At 45.1% G+C, this 17,970-nt stretch overlaps 1 protein-coding gene across 1 annotated transcript in view; it reads right to left on the bottom strand.

The window, feature by feature from the left end:
* LOC144742291 (unconventional myosin-Ig-like) overlaps nt 1-17,537 on the bottom strand; it is a gene marked incomplete at its 5' end in the record, with an annotated part of 28,207 nt that extends 10,670 nt beyond the window's left edge. Inside the window, 25 exon segments of the mRNA XM_078624761.1 lie at nt 3,211-3,324; nt 3,803-3,907; nt 5,423-5,567; nt 6,104-6,327; nt 6,756-6,963; nt 7,048-7,214; nt 8,881-9,013; nt 9,108-9,171; nt 9,174-9,181; nt 11,696-11,766; nt 12,055-12,225; nt 14,369-14,461; nt 14,463-14,484; nt 14,572-14,657; nt 14,659-14,718; nt 14,803-15,009; nt 15,110-15,124; nt 15,126-15,227; nt 15,331-15,426; nt 15,546-15,599; nt 16,342-16,507; nt 16,707-16,732; nt 16,734-16,824; nt 17,295-17,398; nt 17,400-17,537. Coding sequence (XP_078480887.1) covers nt 3,211-3,324; nt 3,803-3,907; nt 5,423-5,567; nt 6,104-6,327; nt 6,756-6,963; nt 7,048-7,214; nt 8,881-9,013; nt 9,108-9,171; nt 9,174-9,181; nt 11,696-11,766; nt 12,055-12,225; nt 14,369-14,461; nt 14,463-14,484; nt 14,572-14,657; nt 14,659-14,718; nt 14,803-15,009; nt 15,110-15,124; nt 15,126-15,227; nt 15,331-15,426; nt 15,546-15,599; nt 16,342-16,507; nt 16,707-16,732; nt 16,734-16,824; nt 17,295-17,398; nt 17,400-17,537 — 2,670 coding nt within the window.
* Between the last annotated feature and the right edge of the window lie 433 nt (nt 17,538-17,970).

The raw sequence follows: 17,970 nt of genomic DNA, 5'->3' as shown, positions 1-17,970 counted from the left end.
TTCACGTGTGGCAGAGTGGGGAAGTCATGAGGTGTGACCCGGTTGGAATAACACAAGAGTTTTATCGGGGATGGAGGGACACGAGCCGGCGATGGCGTCAGGGTGTAAATGAGAGACGCGTGGAAAACCGAGGAGAGAGGCGCTCAAGGAAGGGATGAACGCAAGTATTCATGAGAGATAAGCCATCAAAAATACAGAAAAGGAGAAGGTGAGAGGTGGGTCAGACTTTTAGAACGTGACTAAGCCTCTTTCGGCCCCCCTGTGCATACAGGTTAATCCAGCAAGAGGGTTGAGGGTGGTGGAGAGGGACAAACAGGTTCACATTTTGAAATAACCCATTAGATTCCATTACGTTGCATCTTATCGGTGCGTTAGATCATATTAATGATGATTAAAATAATATATTGTCAGTGAAAAAGTGTTTGACTGAGTTGTAATTATTCATTGTTTACATTTTTTTTACTGACCAATCTATCTCATCTATTCACTCCTGGCTTTTTTTTTATTATTTCTTCTCTTTTCATATTTTATTTTAACTTTCTAATTTGATTCATTTGAATCTTTATTGGTGCATTTTTAAAACATCCCAGACTTGTTTTTGTCTCATTCATTTAGATTGATTTGATATGACAGTATTTTATTCACCTTCTCCTTCCTTTATAAACTTTCTCACCTCTGGTGTTTCCTCGGTTCCCGTTTCAGTAAATATCGACAAAGAGGGTTGTGTTGGTGTTTTTGTTTTTGTTTCTTGCACAATGCTACCGTTGAAACCACTTTGTCTTGTATTTGATGTATAAGTCAAGTCTAATATTTTTTAAGATTGGGATTGACTGATGGTCTGTGTTGAACAGGTGTGTTCAGCCAGTTGTTTGCTGATGTTGGGACGGATGCGCTGGTGATGTAAAGTGGGCCAGAGCTTCACTGTGCCGTGTGTTTCGACCTGGATAAGACTCATATACCCTCAGTCTGAGCAGCCCGGCTTAATGGCCTCAGCTATCTTTAGACACGCTGCTGTGGCATAATGATGGTTTTTAACCCTCTGGCATGTTTTCAGCTCTTTCTCTCGCTCCGTCTTTCTCACTTCCCCAAACCAGTTTGAAAGCAGCTGTGCTGAATGTTGTTCATCATGATGAGGAACAATGCAGGTGCAGCTGTTGTTCCCACAAACCACAATCCCATTGCACGTCCAGTGGAGGACGGACTCATGCAAACAAACTGCATGGAGCCGTGTGTTGTACAGGGACAATGTTTCTTCTTTGTAGCAACATTTTGGACTTAACTTCCGTAGCAGACATGTATACTGGAACTGGACAATATGTAGAGCATTCTTGCACACAGGACCAGATGTGGACTATGGAACACTGATGGTTTACATTGGATAGATGTATGTATTGGTAATATTCTTATGTTTGAGCAATGTAATCTAATATATAAAAAATATACACTTTTGGGTAACTTAGAAATGTCCTCCTTTTTGAAAGAAAAGTTTTTGTTTTTTTCCAATGACGACAAAAATGAATTAAATGAATCAGACTGGTCTAGACATGTGGTAAATGACTACTCTAAGCTGTGAATATCTGATTTTAATGGAATATCTACCTACACCTACAGAGGCCTTTTCCACCATCCATCACTCCTGTGTGCTAATGCTACATTTTGTTAGCTAATCATGTTAAAAGGTGAATGGTGATTAGAAAACCTTTGCGCAATTATGTTTGCACACATGAAAACTGTTGATTAGAGAAGCTACAAAACTGGAATTGTCTGGATGACCCCAGACTTTTGAACGGTAGTGTACATGTGAGAATATTACTTTATAGGTTTAAATTAAATTAAAATGATAAAATATACAATACTGCATTCATACATTAAAAAACAATTCTAACTAACTATATGTCTATATATATATAGTATATTTTCACCTGGTCACTGTCACCCTGTGGCATAAACAACTCATAAACAGCTCTGACTCCGATCAGTCCGTGGACTACGTCACCAACATCCTCACCAACCAATCATCTGACAAACACGCTAACACAGTTTCACTGAGAAAGTCCTGTGAACTGTCCCGGCCAGATCACGGAGACAAAATGTTCTCTCACTGTGAGTCCCTTCATTTTACTCTCGTACCTTTCCTGGCTTACGGACAAATGCCAGTGACCCAGGTCAAACACGAGAGCTGTGTGTGTGTGTGTGTGTGTGTGTGAAGGAACTAGTGAATGTGTGGACATGAACATGACAGTCACAGATAAAGACCAGCTGGGATCAGAGGCAGCAGCGGTCTGACCTACATTACCAGTTGCTGTTGGGCAGTGGAACAGTACAGTGGCTCCCCTTGGTCTTTTTCTATTTTAGGTTTTAGGATTAATCTTATTTTAGTGCCTTGACTATGTTTCGGAGCTAGAATTACTTTAAAGGGAATTTCCAACCATTTTACAGAATTATTGATTTCATTTGTTGTCTTTGACAAGTCAGTTTCATCCTGGTCAGCGACAGCTTCTTTAAATCTGTCTCTATAGCAACAACTGTACGACTCACTTGACTACACGTGTCACCTGTTCTGGGACATTATCTTTGAGCTCTGTGTGTGACAAAACACCAGACTGTCACTCACACTGGGTCTAGAGCTGTGTAAACATATTGAACTATTTACTTCTTCTTTGTCATGGTGGGTTGCCTAGGTAACCCCCTAAGATGACTATATCGTTCTTGTATCCTGTTATTATTATCTACAGTTCATCTCTTCTATTCTGTTCATGTATTGCTGATCTATCCGTCCTTTCTGCTGCTGTTCCTGTTGTTTCAGTCCATCTTTTCCCTGTTAAAGTTTTTTGTTTGTTTAGTTGTGAGGGTTTTTTGTACTGATTACTGATTAAGGGTCCACAGAGTGGGGTGTTACCAGTTACCAGTTACCATCTTGTGATGGAAACACCACGTCTCCTTACTCCTCATGCCAAAGTGTCACCTAAGGTCAAAGGTATTAGCGTCACATGACAATATCATGGAGCCAACGTCTGTCCACTATAGACTTTGAGCATTTTTAAGAGAATGAAAACATTCTTAAAAACCAGTTTTGCAATGATAAAGCACATCTTCATCATATTATCCACAGAAGAATCACTACAAGGATGGAAGCTGAATTCTGTGAATGTGTGTTATCAAGTGTGAGAGTGTGTATTCACATTGTGCTTTTCACGTGTGAGCACTCACAGTGTCCAGGGGAAGCCTCTTCAAAACCTTGTACTGCTTCTTTGGTTCTAATTTGTAGACGTATTTGTCTGTGACGAGGAGTCCACGGTCGGTGCTTTTGTTGAATCGATTCACCTGAGACGGCGAAAGGAGAAAAACAACGTCAGCCTCCTGATTTGATTGGTTGTTTTTTGCAGAATCTTCAAATAGCTGTTCAAAAGCAGAATCCCCGTATAGAGACGCAAACAGAAAACAGACAGATCATCCAGGCAGGTAGTCGGTGTTTCTGACAGACGATTAAAAAGCAAGTTCAACATGAGGTGAAACACGACTTAACTGAAACCAGAATCCACTGTTCATCTCTCTTAATTAATCTTCCTGATTATATTTCATCTCGTTGCCTTCTGCTCCATCTTACACTCAGCTTTATAGTTAACACATGAAGTCTTAAAAGACGAACTGGTGCAAAGGCTGTTCTGGAAAGTGTGAGGGGGTGGAATGGAGAAAAAGGGCAAGTGAGAAAAACATCCCAAAGCGAAAAGCGGGAGCAACAAAAGGGGAAAAAAAATGCCCATGGCTGCAAAACAGACATTTCCATTTCTCCCTATCGTACCTTCCTACAGAAGCCAGAGAAGAGGACTTGACTGTAGTCGTCTTTGTTCCTCAGCTCCTTGGAAACACGGACGAAGCCGGAGCTGGTCTGAGGGGAGTCTCGGACCTGCCGAAATCAAAGGCCTGAGTAGTTATTACCAGAAACCAGCTCATGGCACCGCACTGGTTGTATGAAATGTTTCTTGCTAGTCCTAAAACCCTTGATGGACTCTTTTAACCATATTCGTCCCTTTTTGTTACTTCAAGCATGAGCAGCAGATCAAAGCTCAGAGCCTCCAGCGGCTGCAGACGCAGTGTTTGACGTGAAGAGGAATCAGAGCTGCTGATACCAGAGCTGAACCGTGAGATGAGTCGTCTGCTGTTAGGGCTTCACTTTTATGTGTCTCCTAAGAATTACATTCATCTTTTGTCACAACTTTATGATACTTGTACAACACCGTCTGATAGTAGAAAGAAAGTATAAACAACAGTACATTCACTCTGCAGCTCTTCATCCTGTGGTGAGTGTGAAAATGGCACGATGCATGACCCCCCCCCCCCACACACACACCAGGGGAGGTCCGTACGGTAGCAACACTCACGCCCAAGACTGCACCCCCCCCCCACACACCCCCAGTTTGTGTGTGACTGTAGATGGATGTTGGAATGTAAACAGACTGGTGAGGTGACTGATAACAGATGTTGGCACCCAACCTTAACCCTAACCCAGGTTAATGCCGCCCCTGGTTCAACTTCATACAACACGCTTTGTCCTCACATCCTCAGTAGGTGGAGGAAACAAGAGAAATGGCAGAATGAGGGATCCCTCTCCCTGGACGGGTGCCGCACCATGAAGGTCTGTCGTGTAGCGTTACCTGCACCTATCTACAGTTCTCTGCAAGACGTAAGTGGAATCACGTGAAGCTGGAGCCCTGAAGCAGGCCAGCGAGTCACGGGCCATCTGACACACTAATGAGAGGAATGACTGTGCTGCAGTCATGCTCACGTTCCCTGAAGGCGTCTTTGAGGCTCCCAAACAACCTCAGATTATCTGGTAAATGAACTGAGTGTAGGATTCATTAAGGAATGACTGCGCTCGTTCCTCTGAAGTCACACTGAGGCTGTCACATGTGCCGTACACATTCACTGCAGATTAGCCGGGTGATTCCGTACACCGCTCATGCAGCATGCTAAATTCAGTTGCATTACTATGGATTCTGCTGAGTGTCACCGATCAGTTGACAGAAGGTGAGGGCGACTGGACCAAGATCCAAGATGGTGAAACGTAAAATGAGTAAACACATACAGACCCTGTGATCTGCAAACAAAACACTGTCTGTAGCATGAGGAACATGCTCGGTTGTCGTCATGTGATCACATCTGAAGTCAGATTTTGTTTGTATAGCGCCGGTTGTCAGCGATTCAACAGCTGTCTCATGACACTTAAAGCCACAATGAAGTCATGAGGTCACATGATGCGTTCACGGCAGAGCGCCGTAGGCAGAGTAACTTCACAAGTCAACAAGTGCAAACGCTGAAAACCAAACTCTTAATCAAGAATAAATCACACTGAACTGTAATTGGCTTCATTTCTTCTTCACAAATGTGAGAACTGTGACAGTGGATGGTGTGTGATTCTCACATTAGCCAGGTAGTCCCTCTCCCAGGCTCTGCTCAGGCCCCAGTCTTTCCTCTCCCCACTCAGAGCGCTAAGAGCCGCCACTTTGGCCCGAACTTCTAGCATGTCAGAAGGCGGGACGTTCTTGACAATCTGCCTCGCCCACCACCTGACAGCAAGAGATGAGAACATGAGGACGGCTGGTGGAAGGAATAACGGATCAAAGATGCAACAGAAGAATAGGGTGGGAGGGAAGCTGCCAGGGGTAGAAACTGAACTGCAGTGTCAAAACATGTCCCTGTTAATCCAAAAAGTCCTCTCCCTCTCACACATGCACACACATACACACACACACACACACACTGATTCACATTAACTTGACAAGCTTCCAAAGTGAGAGCATTTTAGTAAAAAGAGAAACTTCATGCCATTTGTAAAGAAGAGGTAGGTTGCAAGGTGGTACACAGAGGAAGGAAGAAGCGACAGAGCTTCAAAAATGCCCCCTGGATGACATTTGCTAATGGAGTGGACGGAGGGAAGAACTGCGGATCAGCTGACGTATCAGCAGGAGGTGAGATGAGCTCGGCGACCTGCCGAACCACAGCTTTGCTGCATTTATGTGAAATCACATCACTGGCCGAATGGGTCTTTGCATTATTAGAGGTGATTAGTCGTGCATGTGTGGTTCATCTTGCGGGATCTGACCTGCGATGCAGCGTAACTGTGATGTTGTGAAACTGGGACAGCGCGGCGGGTGGTGTGGGCCACTCCACGCTCTTTCCATAGTCTGCCATGCTGCGCACATTAGCAAACCTCCGCTCCACCTCCCAGAAGTGGGCCTTGACCTTGTAGCGCTTATAGCAGCCCATGATGATGTAAATAGCCCTCATCCGCCTGCACTTCATGCGAGCTAAAGCCCCACGCCACACCTTGTTAAAGACAGAAAACAGGAGAGGAGACGAGTGTCAGTGCAGGCAGGGTGAGGAGGAAGTCCCACTGAGCAGAGGACAAACGTGTGCTCCAGTTAAAGCACCAGACTTCAGCGCAGAGCCGTCAAACTAGGTCAGGAGCAGAGGAAAGGAGTCAAGTATTTCATTGTAAGTCATTGACTTTTATGTAACTGTGCTCTGGTTCTCATTAATTATCTCAATTATTGTTACAGGCGATTGGGATTCAAGCTAGCAGATGAATTCGTCACCAGGAGCCACATATTCATGAAGCTGAGGCAAACTGCATCTCCAAGCTGTAGAAACTACTGACGAAGGAAATTGAGGGCTGATTAAGGGTGATTATGTGCAATGTGAGCTTCTTGTGACATCAAATTAGGTCAACAGACAGCGGTGCGAGTATGGCCGACCTTTTGGAGGAAAAGCACGAGGATGGGGATGAGGGCGGCTCGCTCCTGCTCCAAAGTGAAGAGAGAGCGAGGCGTTCGCACAAAGAGTTTGGTGTGACCGTATGCCACGTCGTCCTGGAAACCATGCTGCGTGACGATGGCCTCCACAGCCTCCCTGTCTGAGGCCATCAGGTGGTTGGGCCAGGTGTACTCACATGTCATCTTATACCTAGAGAACATTGAAAAGCAGAGGTGCTCCAGAGCATGTCTTGTATCACGCGTCGCTTCACTGACCGCACCGTCGTTCACCCACCGCTGCAGGAAGCGAGCGTACAGCTGCCTGTAGGCGAAACCTGCCCTGCGCACCATGACGTTTTCCAACAGGCCGAGGTAGGCCACCTGATGCTGGCAGCGGGCGTCATCAAACAGCACCGGGGACTTCATCTCGTTGGGCTTTATGCATCGCACATAGTACGGCTCCTGCAAGACACCGGTAGCAGCTCAGCACAGGTGGCAAGTGAAGAGATCATGTATCCGCCACATTTATCACCATTTGTGTGTCGGTTAGCAGCATATTTTCATGTTCCCAGAGGTGCTGGTTGGTCCGTGGAAGAGCCAGCGAGCATTCCCAGCAGGACTCAGTGAAGTATCACATTGCTCTATCAGTGTTTTTTTATTTTTTAAAAACAAGATTTTATATAAATAGTGCAATACATTAAGAACTAACTGGATAAATATACTAACTACATTAACTAAATTTAACTGTACCATAAAGTGGGAAAGAAGGAGACATAAAACAGTCACAAGGTAGAAGTAAGGTAGAATTAAAGTATCCTTCAACGGGATAGACTGTTGTATGTATGTATTTATAATTATTTTTGATGTGGTTAAATGCGGCATTTTTGTACGATTCTATATTGTTGATAGATGCATGCATGTTCTCCTGTTTTGACTTCATGCGTTACTGTTTTTTTTTTGTTCGTTTGATTGTTTTTATTGACTTGTTGTGAAGCTTTGAACTGCCCTGCAGGTGATCTACAAACCAAGTTGGACTGATTAATGAACCTTGGCCGAGCTGCAAACTGAGCTCACTGATCAGACATGTTTGATCAGGCTTGAGCCCTGTCCAACGCCACATTTAAGGGCTCGCTGAGGATGATTACAGTGGAGTCATGGCTGGAATCCTGCACCTCCACAGGGCTCTTCAGAGGACATGAAAGCCTGTGTGATGACTGATGAACAAAGTGAGTCCTTTCCCGAGAGCTCAGCGACACCTCAATCCCTGAGAGCGATCACGGATCTGCACAATTTGTCCCCACATTCACCTGGGTTCGGCGGAGGTTTGAGTAAAGTGTCCGCTTTTGTATGGGGGCAAGCGGGGGTTAGCAGACAGGTGCTCCTGCGCCGCCGAGAGCATCTGCTCTTTCAACGTGAACAGGAAAGAAAAGGGAAAACAGCTTCCTTTCACTTCATCTCCGCCGCTCAGAGACGAGATGCTACGACAGCCTGACAGCAGAGCATCCTAAAATAACAGCAGGAAATGTCAGACTCCAGTCGGTGAGATGAGGCCAGCAGAGGTGCACAGCGGATCTGGCGGTGAACGAGATGAGGATGAACGGCCCACGGTCTTACTTCTCTGAGGCCAGAAAGAGCACGTGTACTCGCAGACGTCCACATGTTGGCTCCTTTGGATAAGAATCCTCCCCTAATGAGGATCGTAATGTTCAATGTGCATGTATTTTAATGGTGAATTTTGGAGGCGGAGACATGTTAGTAGGTAAATATTCCCTCTGGGTTATAAAAACACAAATTGTCCCCAATTGTCCCAAAAACACTAGTTTAAAGAAAACAACACGATATATTTGTTTTGTTTTGTTTTGTTTTGGGCTTTTTAAAAAAAATATATATATATATTGACTTGTTTTAAAAATATGAAATGTTCCAGTTCTTTTGGCACATCATTTTCCTTTAATTCCCTTTAATTTTTTTTTCTCCAGACATTTTTTGCAGTGGTCTGCTGCCCTACTGTCACTAGGATGGACTGCCACCACCACTGTCTAATCACAACAGGTCTCCTCCCAAGATTTAGTCTGATGATGCTCACAGCTGCTGACAGGAAGTTGAGAGGAAGGCAGGTACCACCCACCTTACAGCCCAGTTTATCCACCAGTGCGATGATGGAGTTCTTGAAGAGGGTGGCCGCTGTCAGAGGGCGCTTGGTGACCTCTGTGATGCTCAGCTGACCATCTGGCCACATCTCCTTCAGCACGGGGTTGTCGCTATGAAGGAGGAGCGAGAACAAATGAGGGACACGTTGGACGGCGCTAACGTACAACACAGGGCCGTAATGATACTGGAGAGGGTTTGTGGCACCTGTTGTACATGAGACGCTTGAAATCTTGGAAGAGCAGGTCCTTGTTTTTGTCCAAAAAGCCTCGACGGAATATCTACATTAAAAAAGAGGGGGCGGGGGGGTGGCTTGAAGTAGTTGTGATGTCAGACAGAAAATAACACATATATTTATACAGTAAGTGAGTGAACATGTTGCAACATCTCAAATGATTCACAGTCCTCAGGTCAGAGGACGCCACTTAGTGGACTTACAAATCAGGAACATGCCCCCCCACTACCCGCCCGCTCAGGTTTGGGGTAAAAAACACAGCGAACTGCCGACAAACTAATCTGTCTGACGTAGTACGAGCTGTTCAGTTGGTTTTAAGAGGGAATCAGTGGGAGGTCACGGGCCGACTGTCAGGCCCAGTTACATAAGGCCTCCAGCCCCAGGGTAGAAGTCGGCTGCAGCGCACGCCTCGCCTCAGATAAACCCATCACTCCCTCCTCTCATTCACCATCAACGTGCACAGTGTGGACGCTGGTTTTTTAGGGAATGCAGAAATATCATGCAGATAAGCAGCAGCTCTCGTCCTCTTCTACACATCCATTTTTAAACCAGCCTACACCCCTACATGTCTGACACACACACACACACCACACACACACACACAGCAGACCGCGTGTCACACATCGCCTGCATGGCCCTCTGCCTGTGTCTTGGCCTGTCACATCTGGAGCATAAGAAGCAAAGACAAGCTGACAGATGTGTCCCTTTGGCTCATAGGTCCTGGAAAAAGAAGAAGAAGAAGAAAAAAAAACAAAACACCTGACCAGATAAATTGAAGAGTGACAGACGCACACTACAAGGACGGGACGGGACAGACGGCAGCAGACATACAGAGAAAATACACGGAGATGGTTAATTACAGGGAAAGTGTATTTAAGCATGAATGTTAATGCAGTGAGAGAGAGGCGTTGAAGAAGGTGTGAGATATCACACCGGAGAAAGAGCCAGTTGTGAGATTTGTTGCAACGTAAAAGAGGCTTTAATAAATCTTTACTCTGAAAGTGCTGCATGTGCAGGCTGAAATCCTGTAGGGACTTCATATATGGACGGCAGGTAAAGGTTGCAGCGCAAGAGCAGGACAGAAAGGATGAGAGGGGAGAGGGGGGAGGCGGTGAAGTAGGTCAAAGCTTGCGACAGTGGGTCGCGGGGTGGCGAAGGCGAGAGTATATTTAGCTGGGGTGAGGTTTGACTCAGATGAAATAAGACATCGGATGATGGGGGGCCATGCCCACTGGGGACTTTATATTCGAGGGGCGACAGCTCAGCTGGTGTGACCCGGACGTGGCCCCGTCCAAGGGCTGAGGCTGGGCGACTGGCTCACAGAACCAAGGACAGTCATCTGGGCCGGAATCAACAATAAGATTTGAACACTGCTAATGTAACGTAGTGGTACTGGGTTTAGTTTAAAAGACATTGTGATGGACTGTAGCCTACAAAACAACAGAGCCCTCTGCTGGCACACATGGTAATTGCATGTAATGTGCATTTAACTGCTGAACTCTTTGTAACGTAAATAGGACATAAATGTGATGTGTCCTGATGATTGAGGGTGGGGGCTGGTTGTCAACTTGCGTTTCGTGATCTCAGCAGGTCAGTGACTTTTTGAGCCTGCTGTGGTTTCTATTTTTCTCCTTCAGCTCATTCAGTCAAACTCATATTCAGTCTCTTCACCTTCATACTGAAAATTCCGAGCAGGATAATTTTGCCTTTGCTTTTTTTTGCTTTTGCCTCTCTGGTCACTCTAAGATGACGCCATTCTCTCTTTTCCAAATCAGTTTACCATCAGACTGAGTTAGAAGCTGCTACTTTCAGGTCAAAGACTTGTAGATAGCAGCAGCTGCAGTGGTTAACCAAATAAATCCATCATTAAAAAAACAACTCAGTATTTTCAAATATGTAGAAGGTTATGAGGGAGGTCTTGCTGGCCATGCACACGAGGAGGATGTTTCTCTGGAGACTCAGAAATGGATGAGATTGCTCTGTGTTTCAGTGTGTGTTTGACATCATGTCAGCCGGGATTCTCACACGTCAAAGACGGTCAATAAACACGACTCCACTTCGTCTTGATTACTGCTGCTGCTGCTATCGCTGAGCCAAAATCGTCTCATCCCCTCCATCCCTCCTCCTGTCGTGTTCCCTTGACACGTTCGCGTCCTTCCCTCCCCAGATTGAGGTCAGTACACGTGAGCAGCGGGATTCTTCAGAAAACCAAATCTATGGCGGGTGACTTTCTGGGCAGACGCCTCCTCCGGCTGCTGTGACGTGTTTATGAATATATATTAAACAAATAATAACAATATCCATCTGTCTTTACGTATGTGGGTGTGGAACATAAATGACTTGGCATCAAGGCATTGATGGGAATTCTCATGTACAACATATCCAGTCAGAATGTGTGGTCTGTGCTGTGAATGTCAGAGTCCCCATGTGACAAACTGACCTCTCCCGATAGGATTATGCGGTTTACACTTCTGACAAGCTGCACAGCATCCCGTCACCTTTGTCCCTGGCACACACTGGCCTGGGCCGAAGCAAAGTGAGTATGCACGGAGAAACTCACGTGACATCTCCGGCGTAGTGGCGAATGCGGAAGTGTTTCTGAAAGTCCATGGTTTTGTCTGTGGGGCTGAGCTGTAAGTACACAAACAGCAGTGTGAGTGTAGCGCCAGCACATGTGAACGATCAACAGGAGGATCGCATGACACATGATGGAGGGAAAGGAGAGAAACTCTGCTCTCTGCTGACACAAACCCAAAACTGCAACGATGCTTCAGCAGTTTGAGGTGTATTCACGAGTATCCATTCATTTCTATTCTTACATTGTATTGTATTGTTGTATTGTTCATGAAGAAGCTTTAAAAACGTGGAAATTGGGAACGCTGTAGCCCTTTGAGCAGGGGGGATGAAGCGTGTTGTCACCTTGCGGGAGGTGTAGTGGGGATGCTGAGCCAGTTTGGTGTCCATGCTGTCCAGACAAACTGTGTCTGTGACTTTACCAACGCTGAGACAGGCTTCGTCCAAGATGGAAATGATCCCTTTATGTGGCTGCTCCACCAGGTCCACGATGATCTGGTTGTTGAAGTAGTCGATCTGTGAATACACGTGTCCGTAAACGTCAGCGTGGGACTTGACTCACGCGTTTCCTTTGTTCATAACTCTACTTTGCATGAACTTCTTGTTTAATGTCTCTTCAAATAGAAACTTGTGATCTTGTTTGTAATTAGAAGCTGGCAGCGTGACTCTCCCTATCCCTCACGTCTCAACCACAGCCAATTAAAAGAGGAGGAAGGATGAAGCGACTGAACATGAATGTAGAGCAGTACATCATGAATTTACATTTAAAATGTGGGAAAAAAGGAAAAAATATAGCAATAACGTCCACGTTCTGACTGTGGAACCACACCACCTTTTCTATCACCTCTGTATCAAATATTAAGCTCCGTACCAATCCAATCGACACACTGATGTGTCACTCAGAAGTACCAACACTCAGTGTCGCCTGGTTCAATCTGAAATGTGTGTGGATAATGTGTGGATGTTCTAATGAGGAAGTTGTGTTAAGGTGTGGATGTTGTGTTGTTGTGTGGAATGTTGTGTAATGGTGTGGATGTTATAGTGTGGATGTTGTGTTATTGTGTGGATGTTATTGTGTGAATGTTGTGTAATGGTGTGGATGTGCTAGTGTGGATGTTGTGTTATTGTGTGGATGTTATGTGTGGATGTTGTGTTATTGTGTGGATGTTGTGTTATCGTGTGGATGTTATTGTGTGGATGTTGTGTTATCGTTTGGATGTTGTGTTATTGTGTGGATGTTGTGTTATTGTGTGGATGTTGTGGTTATCGTGTGGATGTTGTGTAATGGTGCGGATGTTATAGTGTGGATGTTATGTTATTGTGTGGATGTTGTGTTATTGTGTGGATGTCGTGTTATCGTGTGGATGTTGTGTTATAGCGTGGATGTTGTGTAATGGTGTGGATGTTATCGTGTGGATGTTATTGTGTGAATGTTGTGTTATTGTGTGGATGTTGTGTTATCGTGTGGATGTTGTGTTATCGTGTGGATGTTGTGTTATCGTGTGGATGTTGTGTTATAGCGTGGATGTTTGTGTAATGGTGTGGATGTTATCGTGTGGATGTTATTGTGTGGATGTTGTGTTATCGTGTGGATGTTGTGTTATCGTGTGGATGTTGTGTTATAGCGTGGATGTTGTGTTATAGCGTGGATGTTGTGTAATGGTGTGGATGTTATCGTGTGGATGTTATTGTGTGGATGTTGTGTTATTGTGTGGATGTTATTGTGTGAATGTTGTGAAATGGTGTGGGTGTTATTGTGTGGATGTTGTGTTATTGTGTGGATGTTATTGTGTGAATGTTGTGAAATGGTGTGGGTGTTATAGTGTGGATGTTGTGTTATTGTGTGGATGTTGTGTTATAGGGTGGATGTTGTGTAATGGTGTGGATGTTATTGTGTGGATGTTGTGTTATTGTGTGGATGTTGTGTTATAGCGTGGATGTTGTGTAATGGTGTGGATGTTATAGTGTGGATGTTGTGTTATTGTGTGGATGTTGTGTTATCGTGTGGATGTTGTGTTATCGTATGGATGTTGTGTTATAGCGTGGGATGTTGTGAAATGGTGTGGATGTTATAGTGTGGATGTTGTGTTATTGTGTGGATGTTATTGTGTGGATGTTGTGTTATTGTGTGGATGTTGTGTTATCGTTTGGATGTTGTGTTATAGCGTGGATGTTGTGTAATGGTGTGGATGTTATAGTGTGGATGTTGTGTTATTGTGTGGATGTTGTGTTATCGTGTGGATGTTGTGTTATCGTATGGATGTTGTGTTATAGCGTGGGATGTTGTGTAATAGTGTGGATGTTATTGTGTGAATGTTGTGTTATCATGTGGATGTTATTGTGTGAATGTTGTGAAATGGTGTGGATGTTATAGTGTGGATGTTGTGTTATTGTGTGGATGTTGTGTTATCGTGTGGATGTTGTGTTATAGCGTGGATGTTGTGTAATGGTGTGGATGTTATTGTGTGGATGTTGTGTTATCGTATGGATGTTGTGTTATTGTGTGGATGTTGTGGTTATTGCGTGGATGTTGTGTTATCGTATGGATGTTGTGTTATTGTGTGGGATGTTGTGTAATGGTGTGGATGTTATCGTGTGGATGTTAGTGTGTAGCTGTTGTGTAATCATGTGGATGTTACTGTGTGTGTGAGTCTCTCACATGTTGCCAGATGATCCCCTCTCTGTTGTATTCTCCTTGTTCCTGTCGCAGGATCAGTTCGATGAAAAGCTGCTGCAGTTTTTCATTGCAGTAAGTTGATGCAGAACTGCTCAAAACTGGTTGACAAAGGAGGTAGAAAACACCTCAGCAAACATCCTATTCTGTCCATAAACATCGACACACAAAACACACAGGAAGCCAACCTGTTGTTCTCAAAGATCTCAAAGCCATAGATATCCAGCACGCCGATGACAGTGTTTTTCCCATGAATCACTGGGTTGTAGTCTTTTCACCTCAATGACGCTGTTGATGCGGCTGACAATCCAGCCAAAGAGTCGATCGTACAGAGCCTACAGAGAGAACAGCAAGATGTCACACCAGCTGCTTTGTCAAAGCTGGTGTGAGATACACACAGCCCAGCAAACATTCATCACCTTGACGAAAGCATCCCGTCCAAAACAGGCCTCTTCCTCTGAGTGGCCCTTCTCGATGACCTCGCCGCCCCCGGTGGCCACGGTGCGGTACAGCAGGCTCTTGCGGACACTGTCCGGGTCTGTGGCTGTCAGCTCTGAGATGCAGTTCACCGCTTCGTGATCCAGGATCTGGACGCACTCAGCGTCACTCTCAAACTGCACGTTACCCTGATTTTATTTAAACAGAGAGACAACACAGGAGCTCACAAGGTGGATGTTAAATATTCAACAGTATCATCTCCAGAGGCTGATCCCGTCTTAAACGTACCAGGTGGAGAATGGAGGGCAAGAACCTTATAGATGGAATGAATTTGGTCCTCAGAGAAGCCGATCACTTGCAGTGCACTCACCACGGCTTTGTGACTGGACCTGTCGTTGTGGGATGTCTGCAGAGAGAGACTCTGTCGGTAAATCAGCCCTTTAAATTCACTCCTTCTAGTCTTGACTGTCTTGTTTTTTTTCTACTTTATGAGTAACTGTCAAACCCACGGCTGCAAGCGCTCCCTCTTTGGTGTACGTGTAGACGCTTGGATCATTCTGCAGGTGATATAATGCCAGCGTTTCCGCAGAGCCGCCTCGCAGTAACTGAAAGCAACAAAACGTAAATTGTTAGAAATGTCGCTGTGAATGACTTTGCTGCGCTTCGACAGCAGCCATGAAAGCATCATGTCTGCAACAACGTGGTGCAACAGATCAGACTTCACCTGGTAAAACGAGTGGAAGTTTCTCTCCCCTTCTTGCTGCTGCACCACCCTGGACTTGAACAGGAAAACAGAACAGAGTTGTAAATCTCACATCCGCTCTCAGGCAACATTTATGCTGCAGGTCCATGCACCTTTACTGCTGTTATCCTAAAGCCATCTGAACTGTTCCTAGCAAGAAGAAGAAGCAGTGTGGAAGGAAAAGGAATTACAGACACTTTTCCTAACAAACTGCTGAGGTAAATGTACATTTTGCAGGTAAATAAGCACATTTCTTGTAATTGGCTGCATTTTCATAGGCCCTTTTACACATTCAGACTTGTAAAGCCGAAACTGCTCAATCACCACGTTTTTAACCAATAAAATACATACACACCAAGAAAAAAATGTGTTCTATACAAAGTATTCAACACTAAGAACAACCCACAGTAGCGCTGGTGTGCTCTGGCTGAGCATCTCCAGAAACAGGACCGCAGTTATTTCTGCCCTCCGAGAATGAATCATGGCACCATTGTTCACACGAGCTCAGCGTGCCAGGCGGTTCTTCAACAGAGCAGATACATCCGGCGGCATTGAACCCCCCCCTCTCCCCCCAGGTGAGCCATCTATTACCACCACTTCACAGATACATCTATTTACAGACGCTCCCTCACACCTCGTTGTCATCAGCTGATGGTCAATAAGGAATTGAGTTGAGTAGAACTTTTTGTCCCCCAGACAACATTTCTGTGGTACTGTTGAAGTAGTCTCGCCTCCTTTGCCCCCCCCCTCCCCCGACACACACACACCTCCCCCTCACCTTCTCCAGCAGGTAGTTATGGATGTGTCCTCCGGTGGGATCCCCGTTGAAGTTGAAGTTGATGTCCATGTACTTGCCGAAGCGGCTGGAGTTGTCATTGCGATTTGTCTTGGCGTTCCCAAAGGCCTCCAGCACGCAGTTGGACTTCAGCAGCACATTCTTCACGCTGATTTATGTCGGTCGGCGTTGATGGAAGAGAGAAACAGCCCGTCAAGGAGGTCAACGCAGACGGAAAGGAGAAATGTCAGGTGATTTTTAAGGTGACGCCAAACTATGAAGATGGATGACTTATTTGACTTGAAAACGGTGAAAACATATAAAAACCAATTAGTGCGCTGTCATACGATGGCTACATCAACACTCACTTCTCGACCTCCTCTCTTTGACTCGGGGTTGGTGATGGCGGCGATGTACTGCATGATGTATTTACTCGCTTCGGTTTTTCCCGCCCCGCTTTCACCTGACACGCAAAGCACAGACGCCCTTCAACAGCAGTAAACACTACGTGAAGACATGACTGTCGTTGGTGCTGTACGGACAAAGTTCAACGTTCAAAGTCATTTTCTTCTGCTGAAACGAATTTAAACGTTTCACAAACTGGAAACTGTGTTTGAAGGAATCTGTGATCATGTGGTTGAGAACTGTTTCCAGTTGAGATGTGACTCCATCGGGAGCTTTAAACCTCAGAGGTGATCGATTCCTTTAATCTGTTTCGTCAACGCCGACCACAACACTTTCAGGAACATTTTCAAGCAAGAAAAAAAAAAAAAAAGTCCCTGCTCTGGTGTAGAAACACCCCCACCCCAGACAATTGATATGACAACTCTGATGTGATCTTAATTCAGTTGTTGCCAAAACAGCATCAACTAAAGGCGAATTGATGAGGTTTGAAGGTGTACAAAGACATCAGTCCATACTTCCTGTGAGGTCCTACAGGTGTTTTTGTCCCTGACCTGATATGGACAATACAGGTGTCTTTGGCGCGTCTCTTCATGGCCTTATAGGCGGCGTCAGACACTGCATACAGGTGCGGTGGGTTTTCATAGAGCTCCCGGCCCCCGGTACGCATCTATGGTGTCTTTGCCATAAATGTCCATCTGTGTGTACGGATTCACTGAGACGACCACTTCTCCAATGTAGGTGTAGATCCGCCCCTTCTCGAACCTGTCAGACATCACACAGAGACACTCGTCAAGTGTGACACATCACTTTGAAGGCAGCAGGTATTATGTTCAGTCAGTTGTGCATATAAACTGGAGGATATTCTGCATCTGAAGGTTTTCTTAACAGCAGCAAAGAGCTTCTGTTTCCATGACAATTTAACCCCTCTCACAAAAACTGTCAGACGCAGCTGCCAGGAAGTGACACAAGAGTTTGTAGCAGGAAATGAAACTTGTGGTTTTGGGGCACATCAGAGCTTTGTATTTGAACAGAGGTAAGGGTGTGTGTGTGTGTGTGTGTGTGTGTGTGTGTGTGGTGTGTGTGTGTGGTGTGTGTGTGTGTGTGTGTCTCTAATGGTTAATTAAACCAGTATGTTGAAGATCTTTAGCCAAAAAATATATATCCATGAACATATTTACAGTTTACAGTTACAGAATAAGCGTATGGAATTGTATTTCTTTATGTTAA

The sequence above is a fragment of the Lampetra planeri genome, unplaced genomic scaffold (assembly GCF_965212315.1).
Source record: "Lampetra planeri unplaced genomic scaffold, kcLamPlan1.2.h2 scaffold_970, whole genome shotgun sequence".
NCBI lineage: Eukaryota > Metazoa > Chordata > Hyperoartia > Petromyzontiformes > Petromyzontidae > Lampetra > Lampetra planeri.
This window is presented reverse-complemented; position numbering and strand designations above follow the sequence as displayed.